This window comes from Venturia canescens, chromosome 3, assembly GCF_019457755.1.
Source record: "Venturia canescens isolate UGA chromosome 3, ASM1945775v1, whole genome shotgun sequence".
In the NCBI taxonomy this organism is placed as follows: domain Eukaryota; kingdom Metazoa; phylum Arthropoda; class Insecta; order Hymenoptera; family Ichneumonidae; genus Venturia; species Venturia canescens.
This window is the reverse complement of record NC_057423.1, coordinates 1,973,591-1,999,147: the sequence shown is the minus strand read 5'-3', so window position 1 is coordinate 1,999,147 and position 25,557 is coordinate 1,973,591. Positions and strand designations below refer to the sequence as shown.

The window sequence follows — 25,557 nt, the reverse complement described above, 5'->3', positions numbered from 1 at the left end:
TTGACTCGCAGTGGCCGTGCTGCATTGCGCGAGAAAAGAGAAAGAGCTAGGGGAGACAGTCTCAAGAATTTGTAGGCGCGTTATGGAGACCCGAGAGACTGCGGTCGAGCCATGGACCGAGTGTGTGCGAATAAAAAGACACGAAGGGATAAAAAAGGATCAAGTGAAACTGGATAAAAAAGAGGGCGCGCGGATTCTCGACGAAAACTTGCGGTGAGGAGACTAAGAAAAACCTCTGCACGGATTCCCATGTTCGCGGTGTCCTGGAAGTGCAAAGAGCGAGGAGAACTCGAGGTTGAGAGTTCATCTTAAAGCAACAAGCCGGTGGCAACTCGTGTCCTACTTTGCTGCCTTCCATTGCATATAAAATGCACACTTTTCATCGAGCCAACTTCAACGGTTGAGGAATGATCGAAGCTCCCTCAGAGGCCACACGAATGAAGCACTTTTTGTAAGAAAGTTTGATCCTCGATCCGATTAGCCATTTTGTTCGTCCAGTTCTGCAACATCCTGTAAGCAAACGTCAGACAGTGAGCACCGCGTGAACAGAAGAGAGGACGAGTAACGCGGTGGCGACGAGAGTTTTTCAGCTTCGTCGCAGTCTCGAGGGTGGACGCCGAGGATTCTGTGAAGGCAGTTGAGAAAAGAACGTAACCAATTGTTTATGAGCGGCCTTCGCGGTGAAAGCACTGAGCAATCCAGCGGCGAAAACTTTTCTTTTTCTCGCTTTCGTGTACTTCGAAAGATGAAAAAGGTGTGGAATAAAGGGAAGACCGACCGAAGGTTGGTACGAGTAGGTCAAATTTGTAAAATGCGCGCGCATCGAAGCGGTTTGATGTCCTCGACCCGAGTACTTACATCAAGGATATGAAAAAGCCAAAAACGAATGCTCGTTACTCGGAAAGTTTTCGATATCCAATTTAGCGATTCAATGAGAATCTCTGTGTCGATAACGCTCCGGAAATTCATTCGAAAATGATTAACCGACAAAGTGCAAACACCGTTTTGGAAAGGCAGAGCGAACGAGACTTGCCAATATTTATAATTAAACGGATCAAGAGCTAGGACAATTCGCCAACGAGAATTCTCTAATGAACAATATAATTATCCGATCGTTACGCGATTTAGCTTGAAAGAAGGAAAAAGAAGATCGTGAAAGTTCTGTCAATTGAATTCCTCGGTTGAGAGCAATTTAAACATAGATCAATTTCGCCGCGAGCGCTCGTACCGAAATGTCTGTAGTAAGAGACATTTTCACCTCGATTAAGACTCCAAATAAAACCTTATCCATCTCGGTATCCGTGGAGCTGAACCGTAACCGGATTTTCTGATGGGGTTACACGAAAATAGTGGATGCAAGAGAGATTCCTTGATTTGCTTGCATCCTCTCGAGCTCTTTCGTCCCGGGTTTGCTAAATTTCTCGTAAGATGCTAGCGAAACGTGAAAACCGGATGGAAAATCGTTATTCTGTGAATTTTCGTAGGAGGGGGAGCGAGAGGGAGCGAAAATATCAAGAGCGTCGGGGATCGAGTCGTTCCCGAACGTAGCGAGTCCTCTATCCCTTCATTTCCTTCCTTTTCTTTCTTCGTCCGTTCTCCCTCCCTCTTGCCTCTAGCTTGATCTCCTTCGCGGCCTTTCCACTGTTTTCTAAACAATTACCCGGCTCGTCCGAGCGACAACGTCGAACCAAAAACGAGCCTGTGCATCCACGTCTCTCCCCTGCTCGCTGGCTCACGTATAAGGGTTGTTTGTAACCAGAAAATGCGCGCAAAGCGCCTGGAAGCGTGAAAATCATGCAGGGAGAGAAGGAAGGAAGGCCGTAAAAGTGGAAAGAGCCAGAACGCAATGAAACGCCGACGACCGTCTGGGGGCTCGAGCTTTCTCTCCCTCACACGTCTCCCCCCTCAATAAACTGCTTTCCTCGCACCTCCGAAGATGTAACAGAGAAAGCCAAACCTTCCTCTCCGAGGAAGGAGATTTGGCATTCTCCGCGAGGTAAGAAGAGACCGACGAGGTTTTCCTCCCTCGGTGCGAGGCTCGAGACTTTCAAGGGGTGTCAGTTCGAGCTGAATTACACGAGTACATAGAGAACCCTGGCTTTGGCGCTTCTCTCGTGGACATACCACGAGACTATGCCCCTCGCGCTAATACTACCAACCATTTTGTACTCAGCCACTGTATAAGAAAGACCCTTAGCCACGAGGGAAAGAACCCGAGGGTTACTTTAGCGCGAGAGAAAGAGACGGGAAGAGAAATGTTGCGTCTCGGAGGTCGTCGTCCCTCGTCCTCTTCTAACCTCTTGAAGCACTGACTTGAAGCACTTTATACGTGTACATCAGCCGTGAAACCGTGTGACGAGTCGACCTCAAGGGTTGCCAAAATACGAGGAGAAGAGCACCGTCAAAAAGGCCTGTCGAGAACCAACGAAATAATTATGAATAATTACAATCTGTATGCATTCATATTCTGTCTCATAGAATAATTATTAACAAAAATATTCAACCTTCCACCGTGAAAATTATGAATGATGTGTTGATTTATTCATCGCTCGAGATTCTTAGTCGAAAATATTGAGGCGAAATTGCCACTGGCCGGCCATATCGAACGAATCCTCGTCTTCTTCCTACAATTTGTTAGTTCAATGTGAATAAAATCATGTTTATATCTACAGATAACGCCAGTGATGCCTGACTCGAGGCTTCGAAACACTCAATTACTAGTTGAACTTTGCTAAAGAAGTTGAGAACGAGGTCTCATTAGTAAAATGACACCTGGGGAGCTCCGCGATTCAAGCCATTGCCGAATAACGCGCGGCTTGCCAACCCTTTGCACGATTCTAAGAGATGAAAGGATAAGAGGAGAAAGCTCTCGTGTATTCGAATTTGTCTTTCTGCTCGTGAATTCGTTCTCTTTGATATACCGAGTCGAGCAATTGGCCAAGAGGGTGGTTTCATCGGAATGAGGGTACGAGCATGTGATCTCGAAGATTAGACTTCGCGTTTCACTGAGAACGAAACAAAGAAGAAAGAGAAACCCGAGCAAACCCAGTGCACATGGAGCACCCCACTAAATATACGTATAGCTTGCAGAATCAGGGTTTAAAAAACGCCGAGCGTTGTTCAGTGTAAAAGCTAAAATAGTCCTCCTGAAGGCTGCCATTTGGCCAGCTTTTGTCTCGAGCGTGCTCAAAGAAACGAAAAATGAAGACGGCATTGTCGTTTTCACGAGTAAACAGTGCTAATCTCGACGTGCCCTTTGCTGTGGCACGTTCCTTCAATCCCAAACCGCATGCGCATCTACGTGTACCGATGTCGGCGAGAAACCGTGTGCAGAGGACATTCCACGTCGAGCAGATCGACCTCCAGAAAGTTTTTTCAATTGCAAATTTTCAGTCAAATAAATACGAACTGAAACTCTAACGAAATTTTACGCGAACGCGAGGATATTCTCGACGTCAAAATGCTTATTTAAATAAATTTGCAATCGTCGTTTCGTTTCAGTCTGTAATTGGATGACGCTGAAGTTTGCAACTTTGGAGTCCAACGAAATAATCTAAAAAACTCTCCAATAATTCCAGATATTCTCCAATTTTGTTCCATGCCGAGTTTGCAATTCGTAGTTTTCAACCAATGATTCCGTGACATAAAAAATTGGTGAATTACAAATGTTTGTTTTGTTAATTTCGTTGGACTCCAACCTCCAACGTTGCAAACTTCAACGTCGTGTAATTGGTCATCTTTTCTTCTACGCTAGTATTAATAAATTGATTTTGAAAATGAACCAGTGACAATATTTTTCAAGTTTCGTTGTTGGAGTATTCAAAAATATTCTTGAGAATGTGAAGAACAAAATTCGACAGAAATGAAGTAAACGATCGAAATTTATGGGGCATTCATCCCAGAAGGAAAGAAGGAAAGCTCGATAGCCAGATCTCTTTTGAGCTTTCGATGAAGCAGAAACCCTTTTCCACAACCTTGAAGACTGCTCTTTCCTCCCTTGCTTTGTCCGTGTTCCCTCATTTCTTTCCGAGTGTCTACGTAAGGTGATACGAGGTCCATGCTGACACGCCGTTCATCGGATCTTCTGGCTCTCTTTCCTCGTCACCTAATGCGAGATCGGCAACACGAAGAGGAGGAACATAGAGCAGAGGAAGCGAAGTACGATCGTAAAGACAACGAGGGTTGGCGGGAGGCTAGCATTTTCTCTGGTGTCCTAGGACAAAAAATAAAAATAAAAAACCGGCGTGGGCAGCTTTACGAGCGAGCCTGTTCGGAGATCGGATCGCCTTCTATGGAGTGTCGCGAGGGGAAAAAACACTGAACGAAACAGACGAATAATAGAGCTGGAGAGAAAGACATGCGCAGATGCATTATTCAGAAAGTTATAAATCCGCAAATACGCTCGTTTTACTTATCGAATAAAATTAATGATGAGCCTGAGAAAAATAGCTCGGAGCCCGAGTATTCGGGATGCTGGACATCGTTAAAATTGAAAATGTTGCTCTCTCGGAAAACGGGGAAAGCTGAATATACTTTCCTGCCTGGATTCGTTTTACTATCTCCTCGTAAAAACAGTGACTGGTTAGTGCAATGCTTTTACGTGTGTACAGAGAAAGCTGATAGTTGTAAAAGCAGAAAAATCTCACAGCTCGAGATCGATTTTACATTGCCTTTTTTCCTCCGCAATGGATGGATAAATAAAAAAATGTATTTAATTAGAAAATCCTTTCATTGCTTTACTCAGGACTCCCATTTGCTCCGATGCTTTTCAAAACTCCAAAGATTTTTCGTTTCTCCTTCCAACAAAAATAATCCTTCCTCGTTCTACAGCAAATTTCTATTAGATTCGAATAGCGCGAGTCCTAAAAAACGAGAGCAACGTTCCATAGAGTCGAAAAGGCGTTGCCTCGAAATCTGTTTGAGTGCCGATAAAAAACGGCAATAAGGCACGTGAATAGGCAATCAACGGCGCGATAGTTTATCGAACAAAGGTAAAAACACGTGCTAAGTTTATTCAATAATCCGCCTCATCCCCGCGTGCAACGGAGGACTCCGGTGGATTATTGCTAATGGAAGCTTTTCCGTTTCTCTTTCTCTCTCGCTCGATCGTTCGTCAATTAGGTTCAGAGCCATGGACGCGTTAACGATCAACCATTAACGATTAATCCGTGAGAGGGCCAGTATCGCGAGTCGAAGCATAGGAAGCAGGAAGCATCGTCAACGAGCCATCTATATATATAAACTGTAATCCACAGAGCTCTATATGTTCATACACATTCTGGCTCGGCATATGAAGCTTCCTCTCTCTTTCCCTAAAGCACCTTCATTGGAGCCTATAACCAGGACCATGAGCAAACGAGCGTGCTTGTGTTTTACACCCTGCACAACCCTTTAACGCCGCTGCACTCGATCCCCTGCCCATCTATAACCGCCTCTTTTCCACCCTCGCGAAATGTCGACGCCTATACACATTAACCCGAACACGCACTATGCGTCACGAATAATTTTCCGCGCACACTCGTCCGACCTTTTCTCCTTCCACAAAGTGTCGCTGGAGTGACAAGCACCGGCAAAATCATATTTGCGTCTCGAAGATCCATCCGCATCGAGAAATTCTCGGATGATTTCCTTTCGGTAAGAGCTTTCGGATTCGTCGTGACCGATGATGAAAGTGGAGGCTGCGAGTGACTTTCCCTCCTCGTCGATGCGCTGCAGTCCCGCAGCGATAAATTTACTCGCTTCCGTTAATGAGGCTTCGCACCGGGGCATCACCAGAGACTTTTCCCACTCGGTCTACCTGAGCTCATATCCAGGGTCGTTTTCAGACCACTCTGTACGTGAGTCCGTCGCGCTCTCTGCATAGCCATCTCGTATCGTAAAGCAACGCACAACGATTATACAAGCCACCTATCCGAGGAAAGGTCTTCAAAATCTACATGCACTAGCGATATGTACGCTCGACGGTTTATAACTCGGAAACGTGTCCGCGCTCTATACATGCCTACGCAACATAAATACTACTTGGACATTTGCCGCTCTTTAGTGCCCATAAACCCCTCTAAACCGAGGGGAACGACGTCCTATGACAGTGACAATTCTTTCTCTCCCTGCGTGACGAATTTTCGATATGCAAATTCTCGAAAGCGAGACGAGCTACGGAAATATTACTCTTGGCGATTAAACACCGTTTCGCGTGCTAAGAAAAGCCATGAATTCTCATTTAATTCTAGCCGAAAACAATGTTCGTCTATTCGTATTGTTGCGGAAATAAAGATTGACATAAGAGTCAAGCTGGAATGAACAAGTTTTCGAAATTTTTGTCGTCCACTCGCCTCTTTCCTTGCCAGTTCTCTTCCCCGTTCATTCGCAATCATAGATAGAGGGGTTCGAGTGATTCGGAGACGAATTTCTCTCCCAATGATGTTCGAGTAACTGCTTTCGCTTCCTCTTTTTTCCTTCCGTGAATAGACACATCCGGGGTGCAGGAAAACACGCGAGGCCACGATGTCCAGCACTCTGTTTTCCTGAAATGAGAACATTTTAAAACCGAGCACGTACACTCTGTTTATTCAAATTTTCAACACACATATGAAACTCGCTTTCTCGTTTCTTCGGCCTGGCACACCGAAAAATCTTTCGCCTCTTTTTACCTCTCGCTTCGTTTTTTCTGGTTTTTTCTGCTCCCCCTCGTTTTCCAGCTACCCTTCGGCATAATTCTCTTCACTTTTCTCCTCGCACGCCTATTCTCGTCAAGTCTCGCTACGAAATCGAGTGCAAACGCTTCGGGAGAGGTTTCAACTTTTCCGCATATTTCGAATTGCTTTTTTTGAAGTTTCCAACGGCGCTCTCGCGAATGGCGAATTTCGGCAAAGATTATTTCTAGCTCCACAAAACCAACGAATACCTGAAATTGGAATTCCGAATTTCACCGTTACGTGCAGACGGGAAAGGGAACGAATTGGAGCAAAAGGACTCGCACAGATTGACAAAAACTATGAGAGTTCAGTTACAATCAACGAGAATTGTAAAAAAATGAGATTAAACAAATAAATAAGATCCGAGAAGCTACTGCAAAGGGAAGGTCTTTGAGGAACAAAGGAATAGTTGAACGCGACGTTAATTGTCGTAACGAGATAAGACGACGATCTCTTTTTTTTGCGGTCGCCGAGCGCGCATCTCGCCGAGGAATTCGGTTCGAAACATTTGAAGATGCGACTAGAAAAAACAAAGGAAAAGGGAGAAGGGAGAGAAAAAAGCGGGATTGCGAGAGCCAAAAGCGAGACTCTCGTGACGGTATATCTCCTTTGTTCACGCGGAAATATCTTCTACTTATCGTCCGTACGAGATGTGCTACAAGGAGGAGAACGAGAATGAAGGAGATAAGACAAGAGCGAGACTCTCCGCTACAAAGGCTCATTTGTTTTACTCCTTTCGTTCGTTCCCTTTTTTCATCCAACCCTTTTTCCCTCCTCCCGTTATTCGCATTGCCACGACTAACCGAGGGGACACTTGATGCTGCAACGTTCCTCGTCTAAAAAATAAGAAAAAAGTCAAGAGTCGGTCGTTTTCTCATTCGGATTCTTATTTTAAACGAAAACCCATAAATCACGTCGAAACTTTCGGTGGGAAGAATTTACTGAACTTTGGAAAAAACATTACTAACGAAAATATTATTAATCAAATTTACCTGCACCGTCACCGCAGTAGTCACGAGATCTCATTTTTCCTCACTCTCTTCTCCATCGAATGATTACGATTTAAATATTCTTCTACCGATGAGAAAATGTTTAATTACAATATTGGAGTTCAAACTCCCGTAATAATTCGAATGCGCATCGTTCGTTGACGAATTTTCGACCTGAAAGCAAACAAAACTGCTCGTTTTTCCTCCCTCCTTCATTTATCGAATGAATTTTCATCGCAATATTATCCTGCGCTAATGAAAATACTTCCATTGAAAATATGTTTGTGATTAAAAAGACAATAATAATACAGGATTGGCATCGATCGTGCATTCGATCATTACATTTTTCCGCGCTTTTTTCTCCCATAAATTTTGTTCTCTCGTATTACGAATTTCAACGACTTTTCGAGTGGAATTTATTGAAAAAACGTTCCTTTGAAACGGCGTTCAATTTCGCATGCGACTGTCGTTTTTATAGGGCCGATTTCATTGAATGAGAAAAATCTAAAATCGAGCGAAAAATCGAACAATTTCATTGGATTGCGGAGCTGTTAAAAACGGTTTTCGAGGCGATCCAAAACGCTGCGAATTTCAATCCCATCCCGTCCAATATGGAGAATATTTTCGGAGAGCGTAATTAAAATAATAAGAGCTCGGAACGAGAGCGAATGACTCGCGACTTTTTTCTCGAGGAGGAGAGAAATATTTGTTTTCTTTGGTTGCCATGCGGTCGGTGAATTCCCTCAATCACGATCTACTCGAAGAACAGTGGCTGGCGAAGAAGAAAGATTCAGGACATCGGAGAAGGTTGGAGAATTGAAAAAGGAGGAAAAAGCGGATCAAAAAGACGAAAATTAAAGAGCATTTGAGTAAACAAACGACGCTAGGAGATGGAAGCGGCGCTCGGAACAAAAAATTATTCCGACGGAGCAAACAACACGAAAGAAATTTCTTCTCCGCTGCAATGAAGAGGATTTTTTCGTCTCTCTTATATCGTGTCTTTGCGAATAAATATTGGCGAGAAAAAAATGGGGTCAAAGACAAAACACAAGTTGCCGGGAGAAAGACCGGAACGAATAAGGAACGCAGCTACGAAAAAAAAAAATTACCGGGGATTTGACGGAGGAGAAAAAATACAACACAAGAAAAAAGCCGTACGCAACGGTGAATGAGAAAATTGAATTTCTTCCATTTGTCTCTCTCGTCCACGGTTCAGTTGACTGAAGCACTAAAAACAACTCTCCGAGCTCCAATTATCATTATTCTGTCTCAATATTTTCCGAAATACTCGACACTCGTATGAAAAACGTGTAGAAAAAAAAGATCGGGGGATTCGGAGCCTCGGGGTTTGTAATAAAAACAAAAAATTCCAAAAGACACGAAAGAACGAAGATTCGTTGAGTTTCCACAGTATTTAATTGTTTCCTTACTTCCGGACAACGAAATCCGCCGAAACGGAACGAAGGACACAAAAGAAAGGGAGAATTTTCCTCGTCATATTGCTCGCTGTCGATTGCTGTCGATACACGTGTGAATGATTGATGAAGAGACGCAGAGAAGAGTGCCCCGCGATGGAGACACGAGAGAATCGATTCCCATCCATCCTAGTCCATCGTATGAACGAACGAGCACAAAGGGTTATCATTTTGTCTTATGCCGGGAGCCTGACAGTTTTGGTATGATAAGCCGCAGGAGAATCTCGAGGAGATTAAACGATCACCGAAGTTACACATTATCCGTCGCCGGTTTCACTGTCGCGCACTTTGGAAATCGTGGATTCGACGCACTCGTGAGAAATCGAAGTTTTTTAACGAGTCCATTAGACCATCGATGTGCGTTTGTTTTTGACAGTCCCCGACGGTTCAAAACGAGGCCAAATAAAGGTCCCGGGTCGCGACTCGAAGTTTAGTGGCCGAATGAAACCCAAATATTCCCGAATCGACATTTTTCCTTTCGCGGATTCACGAATTGGACGTTTTTCGAGATTTCCCCCTTAAAAAGTCTAGCTGGGATTTTTAGTTGGAGTTTGAGACTCGTGACGTCACGTTTGGTGTGAAACCGAACAAGAAAAATCCCACTTGGAACTCAATTCGGGTATAAAAACGCTCGGGCGAGTGTACGCTTTGGAGGTTAGTGCTAAACCACGACTCTCGATCAACAATTTTTTTCGGGCTTGAATAATTCACTTTTATTACTTAATCAAATGAAAATTTATTACCGATTTAGGAATTTTCTCAAGTGAACTCAAGTGCTCGCGATCTCAAAGAACTGACGTCGGACGACACGAAAAGCTTCAACAAAACAACGCGGACGCAGCTCACTAAAAGCCGTTAGAACTAAGGAGAACAAAGGACCTAAGAGATAAACGATTCGTGAGAACAAAAATCGTCCAAGTATACCCTTCGAGAAGGCTTCGCTTTCACTCATCTGTTTGTCCGAGTTTGTCGTCCTATGTCTGTTGTTGTTTCTATACGAAGCGTAATCGCAAAAAGTGGAGGGGGGGGGGCAGAGAAAACGAGAAAAAAAGCGGATCGAGGAACGGCGAATCTATTCGAGCGTAAGGATTGCGAGTGACAGGCAATTGTTATCCTACCGTATCCGCGCGCGAGCAACGACCGCTATCCGCTATTGCCAGTCGGACTTCATTGATCCTCATGTTTGTCGTTCAAGTTCAGTCAAGTGGGGATATAACCGCGTGCATTTCGGGTGGACAGGGATTCTCTTCTTTATTTTGTTCGAGGGTCAACAATAAAGAGCATAAAGCCGAGTTTTTGGCTCGTTATTGAACGCCATCTTGAAAGTAAACAATGCATTGTTCAGGCAAACATGCGGTTAATTTTTGGGTACTTTTTTCACCAGTTTCTCGAAGATTTCATCTGTCTAGTTGACATTCGCGAACTTCCCAATTTCCCAACTTCTCTGATAAAAAGAGCTAATGAATTTGGTACAAGCAGAAAAAACCAGGGTAAAAAGTATTAAATCCTTTACACTTTTTATTCATTTCCTATTTCCTCTAGCTGCTGGCGCGCCACGGACCATAATTTTGTGTGGAACGGGAACGCACTTGTTGCAACATGTCTGAAAATGCAGCCCTGCTATTGTTCTCATTGCCAATCAATGGAGTGGGGTTAAGAATTTTCTTTTCAATTCATGTATAGAAGCAAATAATTTACCTTCTTCAGCACGCTCTGCCACGGTACTCTTAAAAAATGCCGCATTTTTCGTTGAACACCCGCGCTGATCCAATAATCTTGGACGCGTGATGGCTCAGCGTAATAAGCGTGATTGAGTGGTCGTTGCAGGTCGTTGGTTGCATGAGTGAAGAGTGACGCCTGACGCCGGTGACGCCACTCAAAAAGTTTCAACGACGACCGCAATGGCCGCGGTCGTTGTTTTTGGGCGCTGCGAGCATTACAGGCGGTAAAAGGAACGCGTACTCTTGATATAAAAGTAAAATCATCATAATTAAAATTAAAAAATCATCGTTCATTCGTATATGAACGATAATTTTGTATTTTCTTTTATTTCGCGACGAATATTTTCACATGGTTAGTCAAACAACCGGCGAGTCGATATGTCAGAAACCGGATTACCATGATTCGATCAATGGGAATAATGAACAAAGATTACATCTTGAAATTGATTTGTTAGTAATGAGCATTTTCGAATTTTAATTATTTTATAGTCGTTGGTGGCTTATTGTAAGACCACATTTAATGTTTATGCAAAAAGCTCGTGTTTATTAAATGAAAAAAATAATATACTTGTACATGGCACAGTAGACAGTAGCGCCAAATCGTTGGCACACAACCTCTGGTACAACCCATTTAAAAAATCAATACTTTGACCGGACAATACTTTGAACCGGCTTTTCCGCTTTGGTTTATATTCTCACCCAATTTTGTTAATTCAACCGCGAAATAACAACAGAGTTATCAATGAAAAAGTGTCCGAGTGTGAACGTTTTGACACATTAATTATTAAACCCGAGAATTAAAAGCATACTTCGACAAGCTTAAGCAGTGTAAAAGTAACCCCGAAAATTGTTCACATGGGACAAAGCCAGTAATACAAACACTAACTTAAACCCTTGATCCAGGAAAGAAAATAAAAATGACAGAAATTTCGCATTCCGGTTGCAAATTATTGCTCGGTGGACGAATGTTCGTGGCGATGGTTTCGAGCATAGTGGTGCAATTTATATTCATGAGTTTCGTGATACTGATAACGAATCTGAGTATAATGCATCCACTGTCCTGGCTGCACGACACATGGTCGATAGTGACATGTTTTCGAATGTGGTGTTATTTCGTCGTACTAGCAACGGTGATAATTTTACAAGGAGTAATTTGCAGTAAAACTTATTTGAATGCTCCGGTTTTACTGAAGAGCAGATTTGATGCATTTTGCGGAATGTTTACACCGCACAATTTTGTCGTGGGAGGTTTACACGTCGCGATTGGAATCGTCCTAGTGTGGCTGCATCTTTCCCTGGAAGGAGGAGCCTGGAGCTCATTAACCGAAACCTGCAGAACTGTTCATGGTTACTGTCTAATCGAAGAACATTATTTCCTTTTGCTCGGCGGGCTCTGGACCGGAATATACCATTTCGGCAGAACAAATTTTTGGGTTCTCTGCTATTTGGAGTTTTCACCAATTCCCCAATCAAAATTCGTCTATGTTAAACGAGGAGTAATGGATTTGTTGCCTCGTGCAATGGTCATGGCCATTTGGCCTACGCTTTATTTTCTTGGCTTGTACTACTTCCTTGGAACATATTTTCGGTCAATTATTTTGTCCATACTTTTTCTGAGTTTTGAAGCTGAGCCTTTGGACACTTTATCTGGACTGTTGAATCCGTCTCTCATCTTCCACGCTTGGCTGTACGCAGCTCTCTTCATTCTCACCATTGACACGATGCATCTCTTGTTTCAAGCTTCTCTTACACAATGGATGCGTTTTGAAATAGCAAACCAAAATGCTTTTAATGAAGAAAGCGTCCATGTTACGTTGGCTGAAGTTCTGGCAATGGATAAAATCCCTATAATGCAACATCTCGGCTACCTGGATCTTGTGACTTTGGCGCAAAAGGACAAAACTCGGAGAGCACGTCTTTTTGATCTTAGCCAACCTGGTGGCCATCCTTACAATTGGAACAGCGTAGTGGAGAAATGTTTGGATCTACTGAAAAAATTTGCAGCTGAAGTCGATGGAGTCTCCTCAGCTAAACAAGAAGAAAATCACTGTGCGTTCAAACCGACCATTGAAGATCAGGAAAAAACTTACACTTATCATATGCGCAACTTAATTGATGTTAATTCTACGAGTTTGAAAGTTGATACTGAAACTGCAAAACCACATTCTTCTATCGTCGTTGAATATCTGAAAAGCAAAAGAGATCTCTTTGTTTCTTATCTCTTATCCAAACCTCTGATTTTTTATTTTTTTGGGAAACAAAGCGACAGCAAAATTCGACACGTTCTGACCAACGGACAAACTGTTGTATGGGCTGCAGATGCCATTTCCTCGCTAGCCGTTATTTCCCTCAAGGAAGATCCTTACGGCATTGTACAGAAAGATTTACCTGCCATTGTAGAAAATCTTTTTGCGCTCAAGCAAGCTCTGGATAAAGTGCAAAAAACCAATATCCTTATGAGAAAACCCCAAAACGACGACAAGACGATCAGAATTATTCTAGCTTCTTTGAGAATGGCTGTTAAACGAAGTATCTACAGAATTGTTTCGAGCTTTGGTGATTACATTGAAGATATTCCGCTCCAGAAAACTATTAAACATCAACTTGAAAGCTTCATTGTTTATAGAGAATAAAAGGTGTGAAAAACGATTCTCAGGAAAAGAACTGTTGAACATTATAGTGAGATCGAAATTTGAGTCGGGATAAAGGACACTTGAACAATTGAGTCTTTATTTTTATACTTAAAACGACCGAGTGAAAATATTGAAAAGTTTTGGAGGAAAAAGGACTGGGATACGTTTTCTCAATGGATTGAGATCGACGCAAGAGTCATGTAATATAAATATATATATTTGTAATAAATAATAATAAAAAATGTTAATTTTGTACAATGGATTTGATGGTTGAATATTTTACATTTTTTTCAAATGTTGTACCACACTCAAATTGTAAAATAATTTTTCGCGCAACGTGATCCAACTTTTTGATTGCTCTTGCTGCAACTCTGGCAGATATTTCCACAACTGTTTATTTTCGGCGATAGAGCTACCATGAATTTTCAAAAATATCGAAAGATAAGCTTGGCACAGTTCAAAGTCTTTCTTGCTTTCCATGGTGTTTTTAATCATTTTCATAAACTGTAATGCAAGCAATTGGAAATACGTTTCATCCAATGACAACGATTGAATTTCGAAGTCAATGGCACTCGGTCCTAACGATTTCAGTTTCTTAAATGCTTTTGAAAAATCTTCGTTCTCCATGGACTCGCGTAGAAGTGTTCCAAACTGTGTAAGATTTTGAAAATCCGGGTGTACGAGAATTTTGTTGCTCGAATCCTGGAATTTTTCTTGCGAGATATCAAATTGTATATTCAAAGCTGGAATCGTGGGAAGAAAGAAAGGCGCTGATTCCGGTGCTTTCGGTGCCTCTTTTGGCTTGTTTCGCTTTTTCACTATATCAATGTTCAGCAAATTTTGCCAGCGCGAATTTGCCAATGATGACATTGTTATTAAATCAGCATCCAGCTGCTCAGGTGAAACGTATTTTTCCTCATTCTCGTCTTCCTTTTCGATCACCGATAGTTCTTCCAAATCGCTCTCCAAATCGATTTCTTTCGTAGACCTCGGAAGTCCTATCATTGGTACTGGCGCATTCGGCGATATGGCTTTCAGAGAAACGTGAGAGTATAAAGTTTTGTTTGACCAGAGATGAATTCCCAAATTGCACACATGTGCGGTCACAAGAAATTCTCCAGTTGGTGAGAAGTGCAGTGAAATACAAGCCTCAGGTACCTAAAAATGAATTTTCATTCTTTATTTCAATTCATATTGTATTGACCTTTAAATTTTTAGAACGAAACCAAATAGTATTAGCCTTGAATTGAATTATTTCAAAAGTTAACAATTCTTTCCAAATAGAAATTCGTGCAAAGGAAAAGTGGAACTTTAAACATACCTTGAAGGCATCGACGAGCTGACCCGAAGGAATGTCCCAAGTTTTGACAGTACAATCCATTGAAGCTGTGACAAGCCACCTGGCGTCAGGGCTGAAAGTAGCATCAGTAAGATATCCTCTGTGGCCTTCAAATCTTCTAACGAGAACCCTGGTGTCAATGTCAACAAGAACCAGACTGAAATCATCGAGAGCTAAAGCAATGAGCGAATTCTCTCTGTGGCTTCTGAGCCACTTGACAGGTTCTTTGACATCAAGAACAGCTCTGGGATTATGATCTCTCGAAGGCTTGAATGGCCAAAATTTGAGAAGAGCATCTTCTCCAGCGGAGAGAACAACTTGATTAAGCGAGTCAACGATCACGCCTCGAACAGAACCTTTGTGTCGATTACTCTCAAGGCCATAACTGGCTCTATGAATTCCAGATTGAATATTGAATCTCTCAATATTCCCAATGTTATAACCAACAACAACAAAATTTCCACATTGAGTAATGCACAGGCAGGTGGCTGTGGCGTTTTTATGGTTACGTATATATTCAGTGATGAGCTTATGTTCACCCATTTTTAATTTGTCGTAAGACCAAGTGGTAACGACTCCTAATCCTAGATGAGCAGCAGCTATGTTGTCCCATTCTTTCTCCCTGGTTGTTTCAGCAGCAAGCTCTACTATCGGCGGCATAATCATAGGATCTTCGATCAATCGGCCTTTTTTCTTAGAAGATTTTCTGTTAAATGAGGCTCTACCCAGGCTCTTGTTGAATGTTTCAGTTATGGTGGAGAATATCCTTAGAGAAGAATCTCTTCCTGCTGTTAAAATATTGTGACCATCCGCACCGTAAAACCTCACAGAAGTAGGTGGCTCAGCATGACCTTCTCTTATCCTCAACAATCTTGCGCCACCATCAGTTTGATCGAAGATCCATAATTTTAAACTATTGTCCGGTGAGGAAGAGACCACAAGTGGTTCATTTGGCAAACATTTCAAGCCCGCTATTGCTGCGAAATGTGCTGATGTTATTTGGCTCTCAATCCTTCTCTCCTCTAAATTCCAAAATAATACATGACCAGCCATCGTTCCTGTAGCCATTATAGGATTTCCATCGGTGCGAAATGATATCGATGTCACGAAGCCCCAATCTTGTATCAACTCAAATATGGTTTCGTCCATTCGAAGATTGTGTAATTTTATTCTCCCATTTGCCAATCCTATAGCGGCCACATCTAATGCTGGGGCCTGCTCCAAAGCTGTTATCGGTGATGACCAACCTTTGAATGTATATATCACCTTTGTTGTTTTTATGTTCCATAGCTGTAAACTACCCTGCTCACTTCCGAGTAGAATTTTGTTGATGTACGTGTTTGGATGTAATATTGTTGTTATTTTGAAAATTTCATTTCCAAAATTCAATTCCAAAAAGATTTCCTCTGTTTTTATGTCCCATATCTGTAAAATTGGAAGACTACATTTGGACTTTGCTTTTTGAGTATAGATATTAAGTTCGATAAAACTGTTTGGGAAAATATTTTATTTAATAAACAAGTGTTACCTTAATGTTGCTGTTCTCATCCACAGAAATCAAGTGTGCTCCGAACGGTAATAAAAGATGAACTGGACAGTCGTGCCCTTTGTAAGTGTGTTTGAGCTCGGTTCCTCTCCGCCAAGCATAAACATTGTTTTCACTGGCTGTATAAATGTGATAAGTATCTGCGGCTAAACAGGTTATATCACCAGGATGAGTGCCAGAAACACTAAGAAGCGTAAAATGTGAACATCCGTAAGTGTGAAAAGATCTGCCGACGCATGTTACAATAAGATTTTCTTTTCTGCGTTGAATGTATCTCGTAACAAGCGGTATATGATTGCTCACATAACCAAGAGCCCGATTTTTCAAGAATATTTTACTTTGCGACATTGTCGTTAGGCGAAAAACGTGTTAAATTTACTTGATTAAAATTTTTTATCACACGAAGAAGATGAATAATAAGTTTTTCTTTTCATAAAAATCTTATCAAAAACCACGTGTAGTACTACTTCCGTCGAACGAATCCAACCTAAATGACTGCAAGCAGTGTAAGCGAGCTGCGCAGCTGCGTAGCGTGCTGCGAGCACGCTGCGAGCTGCGAGACGGGGTTGACGACTCTCACGACACGCACGGCGAGAAGCAGTATTTTTGATGCAGCCGTTTTGGCGGGATCGCTTCATCAGCGCGGCCGTTTTGGCGGTAAGGGCGCGTTCGGGGAGTCGCTATTTGCGCTACAAACGCTAACGTTATCATTGAATGATATTACTATATCTTATATTTTTAGCGCAAATAGCGACTCCCTGAACGCGCCCTAAGTGTGTGTAAATTCTTCTTCGTCGTCAAAAATGGCGTCATCTATATTTCCGGTTGGCCGAAAGTCACTAGCCGAAAAAACAACAACTATGGGGGGGGGGGGGGGGGGGGGGTCCAACAACAACAACTCCTCGAGAAGAATAGTTCTAGATATCAAGTATAGATGTCGTAGTAAGCGTTTTCGTCGCTGACGCTTGACGTGACGCCGCAGTTGGCGCAGTTCACTCCTCCATCACTGCTTGCCACATGTTTATTGTCGCGTTTCCCTAACCTAAAACTAAAGTACTTCTATTTATTTATGATATTCGAAGAAAAAAATGTCGGTACCGGACAAAGTGTTGATGAGAAAAATCAAAAAAAGGGAGAAAAATAAATTGAAAGTATTACAAAAACGGGAGCAACCAGAAACATCCGGTAAGTTTATTTTGAAAGATCGTGATATAACCTCAACTTTTCCCACACGCTCATTCGAAGTGTTCACGCATTTCTAATGCTAATAATAATCGAAAATTTCAACTATGAAAGTAAAAATTTGAAAATATTATAGAAAAATGTACAATAAATCTACTATCGAAATTATGTTGGGTCCACTGTCTAGTTGACAAGAAAAAACAATTTATAAAAATGGTATAAAGGCATAGATTCTAAATATAAGTCTATAGGTTAAGGCTCTCACATGTAAAGTCTGGGTGTAAATATATTTTTTTATGCTGTTCTGAAATTTCAATTCGCAAAGTGAGACTTCTAGATTATTCTTAGAAACATAGGAACTAGATTAATTTTTCACAAACACATTTCAGTATCACTCATTCAAAATTCATTATTGCAGAATCAATTGCGAATGCAACAATCAAGGAGAAAACAGATGAAGGACCTGTCAGGAGTAAGTTTCCTACATTCTTAAATTCACCTGTTGTTTTGTTTTGTGATTATCGATTCAAACCGGCATGTAGGGTCCCAATGAGATGAATATGTGATATTTTTCCAGAAAAGAGAAAAAAGATTCAAGTTCCAGAACCTGTGACAGAGGAAGGACCCAACGAGTCAGTCAGTAGTAACGAGGACAGTGGAATCGAAGAACAAGCTAGCAATGGAAATGTCAGATCCGATGTGTCAAAAGGCTGTAAGTCTAGAATAACTTCGAAAATGTTCTACCAATTACTGTTCCAATTTCAATGAATTTTGATAGAAAGAAAGAAAATATTTTTAAGAAAATTTTCAACTCTGGATGCATGTTCTCAATAAAATCTCAACAATAAATAAAAATAAAAGATAATCTCAATGGCTTTTCTAGTTGTATTATTAAAGATCAATTTCTTGTAAAATTAAAAATTTAATTTTGGACACTCGTACTTGCATAAACAATGATTTAGTCAAATCGCTCACGATGTTTTCAAAATTTGATAATTTCAGTGCCAGGATCGGCTGTGGGACTAGAAGTTATGAAAACTGCATCATTTTCGACTTTGAAGGACACAGTATGCGAGAATACGTTAAAAGCCATTGTGGAGATGGGTTTTGAAAACATGACTGAAATTCAAGCTCGTTCGATACCTCCGCTTTTAGAAGGTAGAGATTTGGTTGGAGCAGCTAAAACCGGGTCAGGAAAAACATTGGCTTTCCTCATACCAGCGGTGGAATTGATTTATAAATTAAAATTTATGCCTCGCAATGGTACAGGCTGTATCATAATATCTCCGACTCGTGAATTGTCAATGCAAACGTTTGGGGTTCTGAAAGAACTCATGAAATACCATTATCACACTTATGGGCTGTTGATGGGTGGTGCAAGTCGACAAACAGAGGCACAGAAATTAGCAAAGGGTGTAAATATCATTGTTGCCACCCCTGGACGATTACTCGACCATTTGCAAAATACTCCAGACTTTCTGTACAAGAATCTTCAGTGTCTGATCATCGACGAAGCTGATCGGATTTTGGATATTGGTTTCGAAGAGGAGCTCAAACAAATCGTCAATATTTTACCGAGTAGGACTCATTCTTTATTCTTTAATAATCTCAGAATTGTTTGACATTACAGCAGTCATGTTCGTAGCATTTTGACATTAACTTTATTAGAGTTATATCATTTCCTATTTTCTATTATTTCTGCACCAGCTGTATTTGAATTACGACTGTTCAGAATCATGAAATTTATCTACCTTGGTCAGAATCAATAATCGCAGTTTTCAATGTTTCTTATAAAAAATAACAGAAAAACGGCAAACGATGTTGTTCAGCGCGACCCAAACGAAAAAGACGGAAGCTCTAACATCATTGGCACTCAAGAAAGAACCAGTTTACGTCGGCGTCGACGACGAAGAGGAAAAAGCTACGGTCGAAGGTCTGGAACAAGGTTACGTCGTTTGTCCCAGCGAGAAAAGGTTTCTTCTTCTTTTCACCTTCCTGAAGAAAAATCGCAAGAAAAAGGTCATGGTTTTCTTCAGCTCTTGCATGTCCGTTAAATACCATCACGAGCTTCTCAATTACATCGATTTGCCGGTCATGAGTATACACGTGAGTATCACATTCAGTTCTGTCTTTTAACCACTATTGATCTCAAAAACCCTTCCTGAAACTTTTACTTCAATCAGTTATTTCTTGACTCTAAATTTAAATACAATTGTAAAATTCTCATTACACTTTTACTGCAAAATAATGATTCGAAAAATTTCAACTGATTTGCATGTGCATCGTTTTCGATCAAAGAACTTCGCAATAAGTCAAGGAATTTTGAAAATAATACATTTTCTTTAATAACAGGGAAAGCAAAAACAAACGAAACGAACGACAACTTTCTTCCAATTTTGTAACGCAACTTCCGGCATATTATTGTGTACGGACGTGGCTGCGAGAGGTTTGGACATTCCAGACGTCGATTGGATTGTACAGTACGATCCTCCGGACGACCCTAAAGAGTACATTCATCGTGTCGGTCGTACCGCACGTGGCCAAGGCAGCAGTGGTCACGCTCTTCTCATTCTCCGACCCGAGGAGCTCGGTTTTCTTCGTTATCTCAAACAAGCTCGCGTTCCCGTAAACGAGTTCGATTTCACCTGGAATAAAATAGCTGACATACAGCTTCAAGTGAGTTGGCTTTTTTATTATACTTTTTGAAAAACTGAAAGACTCGGCTTGATCAAGCTAGTGAGAAGAACTGAGTCAATTTTGCGATGTCAAAAGAATCAAAAATATTTAAACAAAGACGTTTATCAGCAACAATATAAAATTCTCGATTACCAAAAACCAAATTTTCGTTTTGCTAATAACAATGTCCAAATTTGCCCAAGAAATTCGTAGGGATAAAGAATAAGAAATAATAACATTTCCTTGGACTTGACAGAAAAGTAGAGAAAAATTTTAATACGAAGATTTGAGAAGTAATGAAACGACAAATAAATAGATTTATTAAAGCTCCATTAGAGGTGACTCATTGAAAAAAAAAACGAGTTCGCAAGAGAAATGTAAAATTCGTAATGAAAAAAGTTAGAAAGTGATTAAAATGAGCGAAAAATGGATGACTCTGGCGCTCGTTTTATCGCAACATAAAAACTCGATTGTACTGAATCGAGAGTTGAGTCACGTGGGTAAAAAAGCCAGAGCGTCCTTCATCAGTTATTCATAACGATTACTCGCTAGTTGACCATAAAATTTAACGCATGATTTATCCTTGAAGACATAAAGAAGGCAAAACGAAAAGAAAAAAAACAATCGCAACGGATGTATTGGATCTCGTACATAGTAGCGCGAGATATTCTATTGTTGCATTGTTTGCACGATGCGTAAAATGGGATAGCTTCGACATATTTTTTTCTTTGCATAGACAAAAAAGCGCGTGTCGCCATTCGTGAAACAAATGAAGCGAGCATCTCCTGCTCGTTATTTTGAGCTCGTGAGTTAGTTGACCTTATTAGCCGATAGTGTCTAATTGAAACTAAACCACTTGCCTTCTCGGGACTGTTAATTGCGCGGGGGTTTGGCCGAATCGATTCTTCTCATTGGATAAACGCATCTTCGTAGACCTCTCTCTTTATTTGCGTGGGTGTAAATCGCAGGGACCAATATTATAATGATGCTCAAATTTTTAATGAATTTTTAACAAAGTTTCAACAAGCGTTCTCAGTCATATTCGACAGTCGTTTTCAACTTTTCAAGCCAAGTGCCAATTTAAAGTGTCAACCCGGACATTCTTTGAGAATTTCCATTTGTTGGAATTTTAAAAAATATTTTGAAAACTCGTGTTTTTCCTTTTTGCTAACAATCTTTAAACACTTAAGTTCTTGTTACGGTTTAAATGAAGAAAAACAGACATAATTGAGAACTAACGTAATGTTGAGAGCTTTGACTATTTCAGGGCAGTAATGTAATTGATGATTATCGAAGTTTACAGTTCGGTGACTGTGTGGGCTCGCGAAAAAGAGTTTTTCTTTTTTTATTGGCGGAGCTACGCAACTGGAGCATCTCGTTGCAACTTCTCAGAGTTTTTTCTTCGACATCGTGCTCGTCTTGGATGAAATGAAGGTTTTACTTGTTCCGATGTGTCTCATGATGATCTCGTGAACGACCAAGTAAAGTTGTACTACTCAGCCATGAAATGCAGAGAGTAAGGAAGAGGGAAAAGAGCAAGAGAGCGCGGGGAAAAGGTGAAGAAAGAGATGAGAGAAAAAAGAAACAAACGCAGATGCAAAGATTGGTGTCTCACGAGGAGTGTAACGACGAGAAACTCGCTTACGACGCCTACGTGTGTGATTCACGCCGAACAGTGTACCACTTCCTTTTCTCATTCGTTCTTTCCAACACACACACACACACACACACACACAGATTCTTTTTTCTTTCAAACCTTCAGGTATTTGCGCAGTTGTTCGGATCTCGTTGATCTTCTTTAAGAAGTTGATCAATCCTCACTAATTATCAGTTACGAGAACGAAGTCAAAGATACGAATTAAACTTAACATTGTAAAGCATTTTTGATTTCTTCTCCAGACATAACACATGACGTAACCGAATGAAAGATTTCTCGCGAATATTCCACTTTTTGTATTTCGTTATCCAATCTTCAACTGAATTGAAAACATTGAACTATTGATGTCATTCAACTATTCGTATTGCTTGTTTTCATTAAGGTTCGATTCGAAAATTTAGAGAGATCAGTTCATTTCGATCGCTGAAACGGACTTGGAAGGCATCGTCGAGTGCAAAATGCACGAATTTTCTTTACGTTCAGATCAAATTTTGGAATAGCCAAAAACTTGAGTTGCGGACATGTACGTGAAAAATTTCGTAAGCATGAAATGATTTAATTCGAAAGATTTAGGAATATTTTTCAGCACAGAAAATAAATTTGGATTCGTGTGAAATAAACTTCAACCACAAGTCAACAGTCGAGTGTTTTCAAACTTTCGAACGTTTCTGTCTATATATTTTTTGTAAAGTGGCTCGAGGAATACTGCAATTGGATCAGCTACCGGTTTTCTCGTTTTGTAACGCGATCGCCTTTTTTTTCAAGTATAGAACGTTCTGTGTACTTGGCGTTGATCTCGGCGAAAGGCCAATTTATGAATCGTTGCCGAAGCCACACGAGCCTGGATGCTAATCCAACTCGAGCGCGACGAAGATATTTATGCCTCGCGAGCACGATGTCCACATATCCGCTTGTCACGTATCCTCCGGTTGCCGACTTTGTACGGAGACTGGTCATTCCCTTCATTTCTCTTCTCTCTGTCTCTGCTTGCTTCGCTTCGCCTCTTCTCATTGAGAACGACGAATATATGCATTATACCGTTGGCCAGACATTCCAGCGATCATCTGGCAAGACGAATAACCGAGATATTCGTTTCGTGTCACAATTTCTATCCTCGGTGGAATCGACCACGATTCCTCCCTTTGACGTCGCGATAATTGGACGTTTATGCAGTTGCGCCAAATCTTGGTGCGGTTTGGAGTTTCCAATCATTTTTAGATTATTATTTATCTCGACGATTGTCTCTCGATTAAAGAAGCCAATTTTTTCGAATTTTTTTTTGTAGTTTCTTATTTTTAAAAAGTCTCCTGAGTCGAGTCAGGTTGCATTGAGGTGGTGTGCAAAGTTTTCGATTTTTTTTCCTTTGCCTTGGAACAGGATTGTTCTTTATCCTTCAAGCGCACTTGGTATTTAAAACGCGTGCAATGATTTTCTACCGAAGAACGCACCGACTCGAAATGTTTCCGCATTGAGATTGCATCCGACACTCTTCTTGAGTGGAATACAAAGTGTAGCAGATTGATATTATCGGCGTTTAGAAGCCTCCGAACGTCTTTATTATCGCTATCGTTTTATTTTCTTAAAGTCCATTTTTCGTGGAACAATTGAACGGAAAAATTAAAATTCTTTTCCTTACATTTCTTGTGCTAATTATTAACGGGATATATTTTTCGTTTTACAGCTCGAGAAATTGATTTCCAAGAATTATTTCCTCAACATGTCAGCCAAGGAAGCTCTCAAAGCATACGTAAGAGCTTACGATTCTCACCATCTGAAGCAAATATTCGACGTTGAGACCTTGGATCTCGTCAAGGTGGGCAAATCATTCGGATTCACGGTGCCTCCTGCCGTCGATTTGAGTATCCTTTTTAAACGAATAAATAAGCCAAAAATTTATATTAAAAATAATGGCGTTGAAGAAGCTTCAACCACTGCATTATTTTCATGAAGAGTTCATTATTGCCATTCGGGTTTCGTATAATTTTTAGTCATTTTTTCGTCGATCCTCAAGTAAATACTCCGGAAAAAATGATTTGGTTATTTTTTCTTTTGTAACATTGAGTCATTTGTTTTTGAGTTTTTGATTGAATTAATTCGTACTTTTTGTTATTTTCATATCGATAATTCATTGTACAAGCTCATTGAGCGATCGTTCAAGTTCGTGAGAGTCGAACTTTCCTTTATTTTTCATAGTCGAGCGTGGGAGCCAGGCATTGCCGAATTTGGACCGGTCCTCGTGAACTTGCCGAACTCGTTGACCAGCGAGCTTCGTGTTTTAAACGTGTACAAACGGATGTGTTTCTATTTTATGTCTTTATTTTTCTTTTATATCTCCCACATTTTTTTATCTCCTTCATCTTTTGCCTATCACGCCGTGTTTTCCTTAACGAGAATATCGCGACGCAGAAGTGGGAGTCAGCAAGGATTCGCGTCCCCGCAAAAGGCTCGGCGGAGGAGGTTACGGATACTTCAAGAACATGAACAATTCAAGCGGTGGCAAACAAATCGAGCGTAGCAAAACCTTCCGACAGGTGGGAAAAAGAAACAAGGACTCGCGACAATTCGCCAGATGAGATTACACACGCTCCACAGGACTGTCGTTACAGGCGCGTCCTCCAATTTCTCCGATTTCTTATATACACCTCTATCATTTTCTCGTTTCCTTAAAAACAGGATGTACAGTCGAATGTTGAATAAAGGATTATCGCTACGTCGAAGAAATTTTTTTTCGAGTACATTTTTTAAAGTCATTGAATTTCGCATTAAGGAAATGAAGCAGAAACCGTTCGACCTCGAGTTCAATGCCACGATTCGGAATCGGGAAACTTAGTTATGACTAATGCAATTATTACTATCCATTTACAAAACGCAATGGGCAAAACATTGTTTTTTTTTTTTTAATGACAGCGTTGCAGAAAAAAATGGAAAAAATAAAGAAAAAAACAGGCGATTTGAAGAAAAATCACGAGAAATTTGTTGCGAGCCAATAATACGAATTTCAATAGCACGATTAACAACATTTTTTTGTACAATTAATACCAGTATGTTTTGTTCGACAGTGAGGAAACGACGAATGTTCGGGCATGGAATCCACGGCATATTTGAAGTGGCTTTCAATCGACAAGAGGCGTAAGAAACTTCATTCTCGAGTGACTTCTGCTAGAAAATCCGAAGGAAATCGAAAGCTGTTGGACGTGTTTGCCACCGACAAAGAACGGCTTATTCGTTAGAGATCTTTGCAACTCCTTTACGAGAAAGAGAAAGAGCAAGCAAGAAAAGAGAGAGCAGGAGAAAGAGAAAGAGAGCCCACGCATTTTCAACGAGCGTCGCAAGATACGATCATACGTACGCACTTGGAAGCGAGCGTTCGTCGAACACGATTTTTGTAGGTCTTCAGGGGAAAGGGAGCGCCGGGAGGGAGGGAATAGAAGGAATAGGAGGGCAGGAGGAGAAATAGGCATATAATTTATATCGTTCGTCGCGCCCACGATATCCAACATCGTGGAGCCATTTATGGCTCGTGACGTGACGTCAACGATTTTACTTTGCATTTACCAATGTACTTGTGTAGGCGCCGCCTGCGTAGCCCCTTTACGGCATCCCAAACCACGTGGGTTATGTATCTCAGCTTCTAGTCTCAAGCA

General features: G+C 41.0%; 3 protein-coding genes and 1 long non-coding RNA gene across 4 annotated transcripts; 2 read left to right on the top strand and 2 right to left on the bottom strand.

Moving 5' to 3' along the window:
- Positions 1 to 6,339: 6,339 nt before the first annotated feature.
- On the bottom strand, positions 6,340 to 10,972 carry LOC122407994 (uncharacterized). Its single transcript, XR_006260326.1, has 5 exons — positions 10,858 to 10,972; positions 7,688 to 7,858; positions 7,343 to 7,531; positions 6,651 to 6,904; positions 6,340 to 6,524 (listed from the first exon to the last, which is right to left on the bottom strand). It is a non-coding gene; the product is annotated as an uncharacterized lncRNA (long non-coding RNA).
- Positions 10,973 to 11,510: 538 nt separating this feature from the next.
- Ndc1 (Nuclear division cycle 1) lies at positions 11,511 to 13,775 on the top strand. The gene has a single exon (XM_043413947.1). It carries the CDS (start codon positions 11,798 to 11,800, stop codon positions 13,511 to 13,513), a length of 1,716 nt encoding a protein of 571 aa, XP_043269882.1. The 5' UTR covers positions 11,511 to 11,797; the 3' UTR covers positions 13,514 to 13,775.
- On the bottom strand, positions 13,713 to 16,889 carry LOC122407614 (WD repeat-containing protein 36). The gene is made up of 3 exons (XM_043413945.1): positions 16,381 to 16,889; positions 14,835 to 16,277; positions 13,713 to 14,671 (listed from the first exon to the last, which is right to left on the bottom strand). The coding sequence occupies exons 1-3, from the start codon at positions 16,744 to 16,746 to the stop codon at positions 13,793 to 13,795; spliced, it is 2,688 nt and encodes an 895-aa protein (XP_043269880.1). The 5' UTR covers positions 16,747 to 16,889; the 3' UTR covers positions 13,713 to 13,792.
- Positions 16,890 to 17,367: 478 nt separating this feature from the next.
- On the top strand, positions 17,368 to 24,634 carry pit (pitchoune). Its single transcript, XM_043413946.1, has 8 exons — positions 17,368 to 17,583; positions 17,999 to 18,052; positions 18,158 to 18,292; positions 18,583 to 19,158; positions 19,385 to 19,686; positions 19,933 to 20,256; positions 23,595 to 23,772; positions 24,320 to 24,634. Exons 1-8 carry the CDS (start codon positions 17,487 to 17,489, stop codon positions 24,484 to 24,486), a joined length of 1,833 nt encoding a protein of 610 aa, XP_043269881.1. The 5' UTR covers positions 17,368 to 17,486; the 3' UTR covers positions 24,487 to 24,634.
- The last annotated feature ends 923 nt before the right edge of the window (positions 24,635 to 25,557 follow it).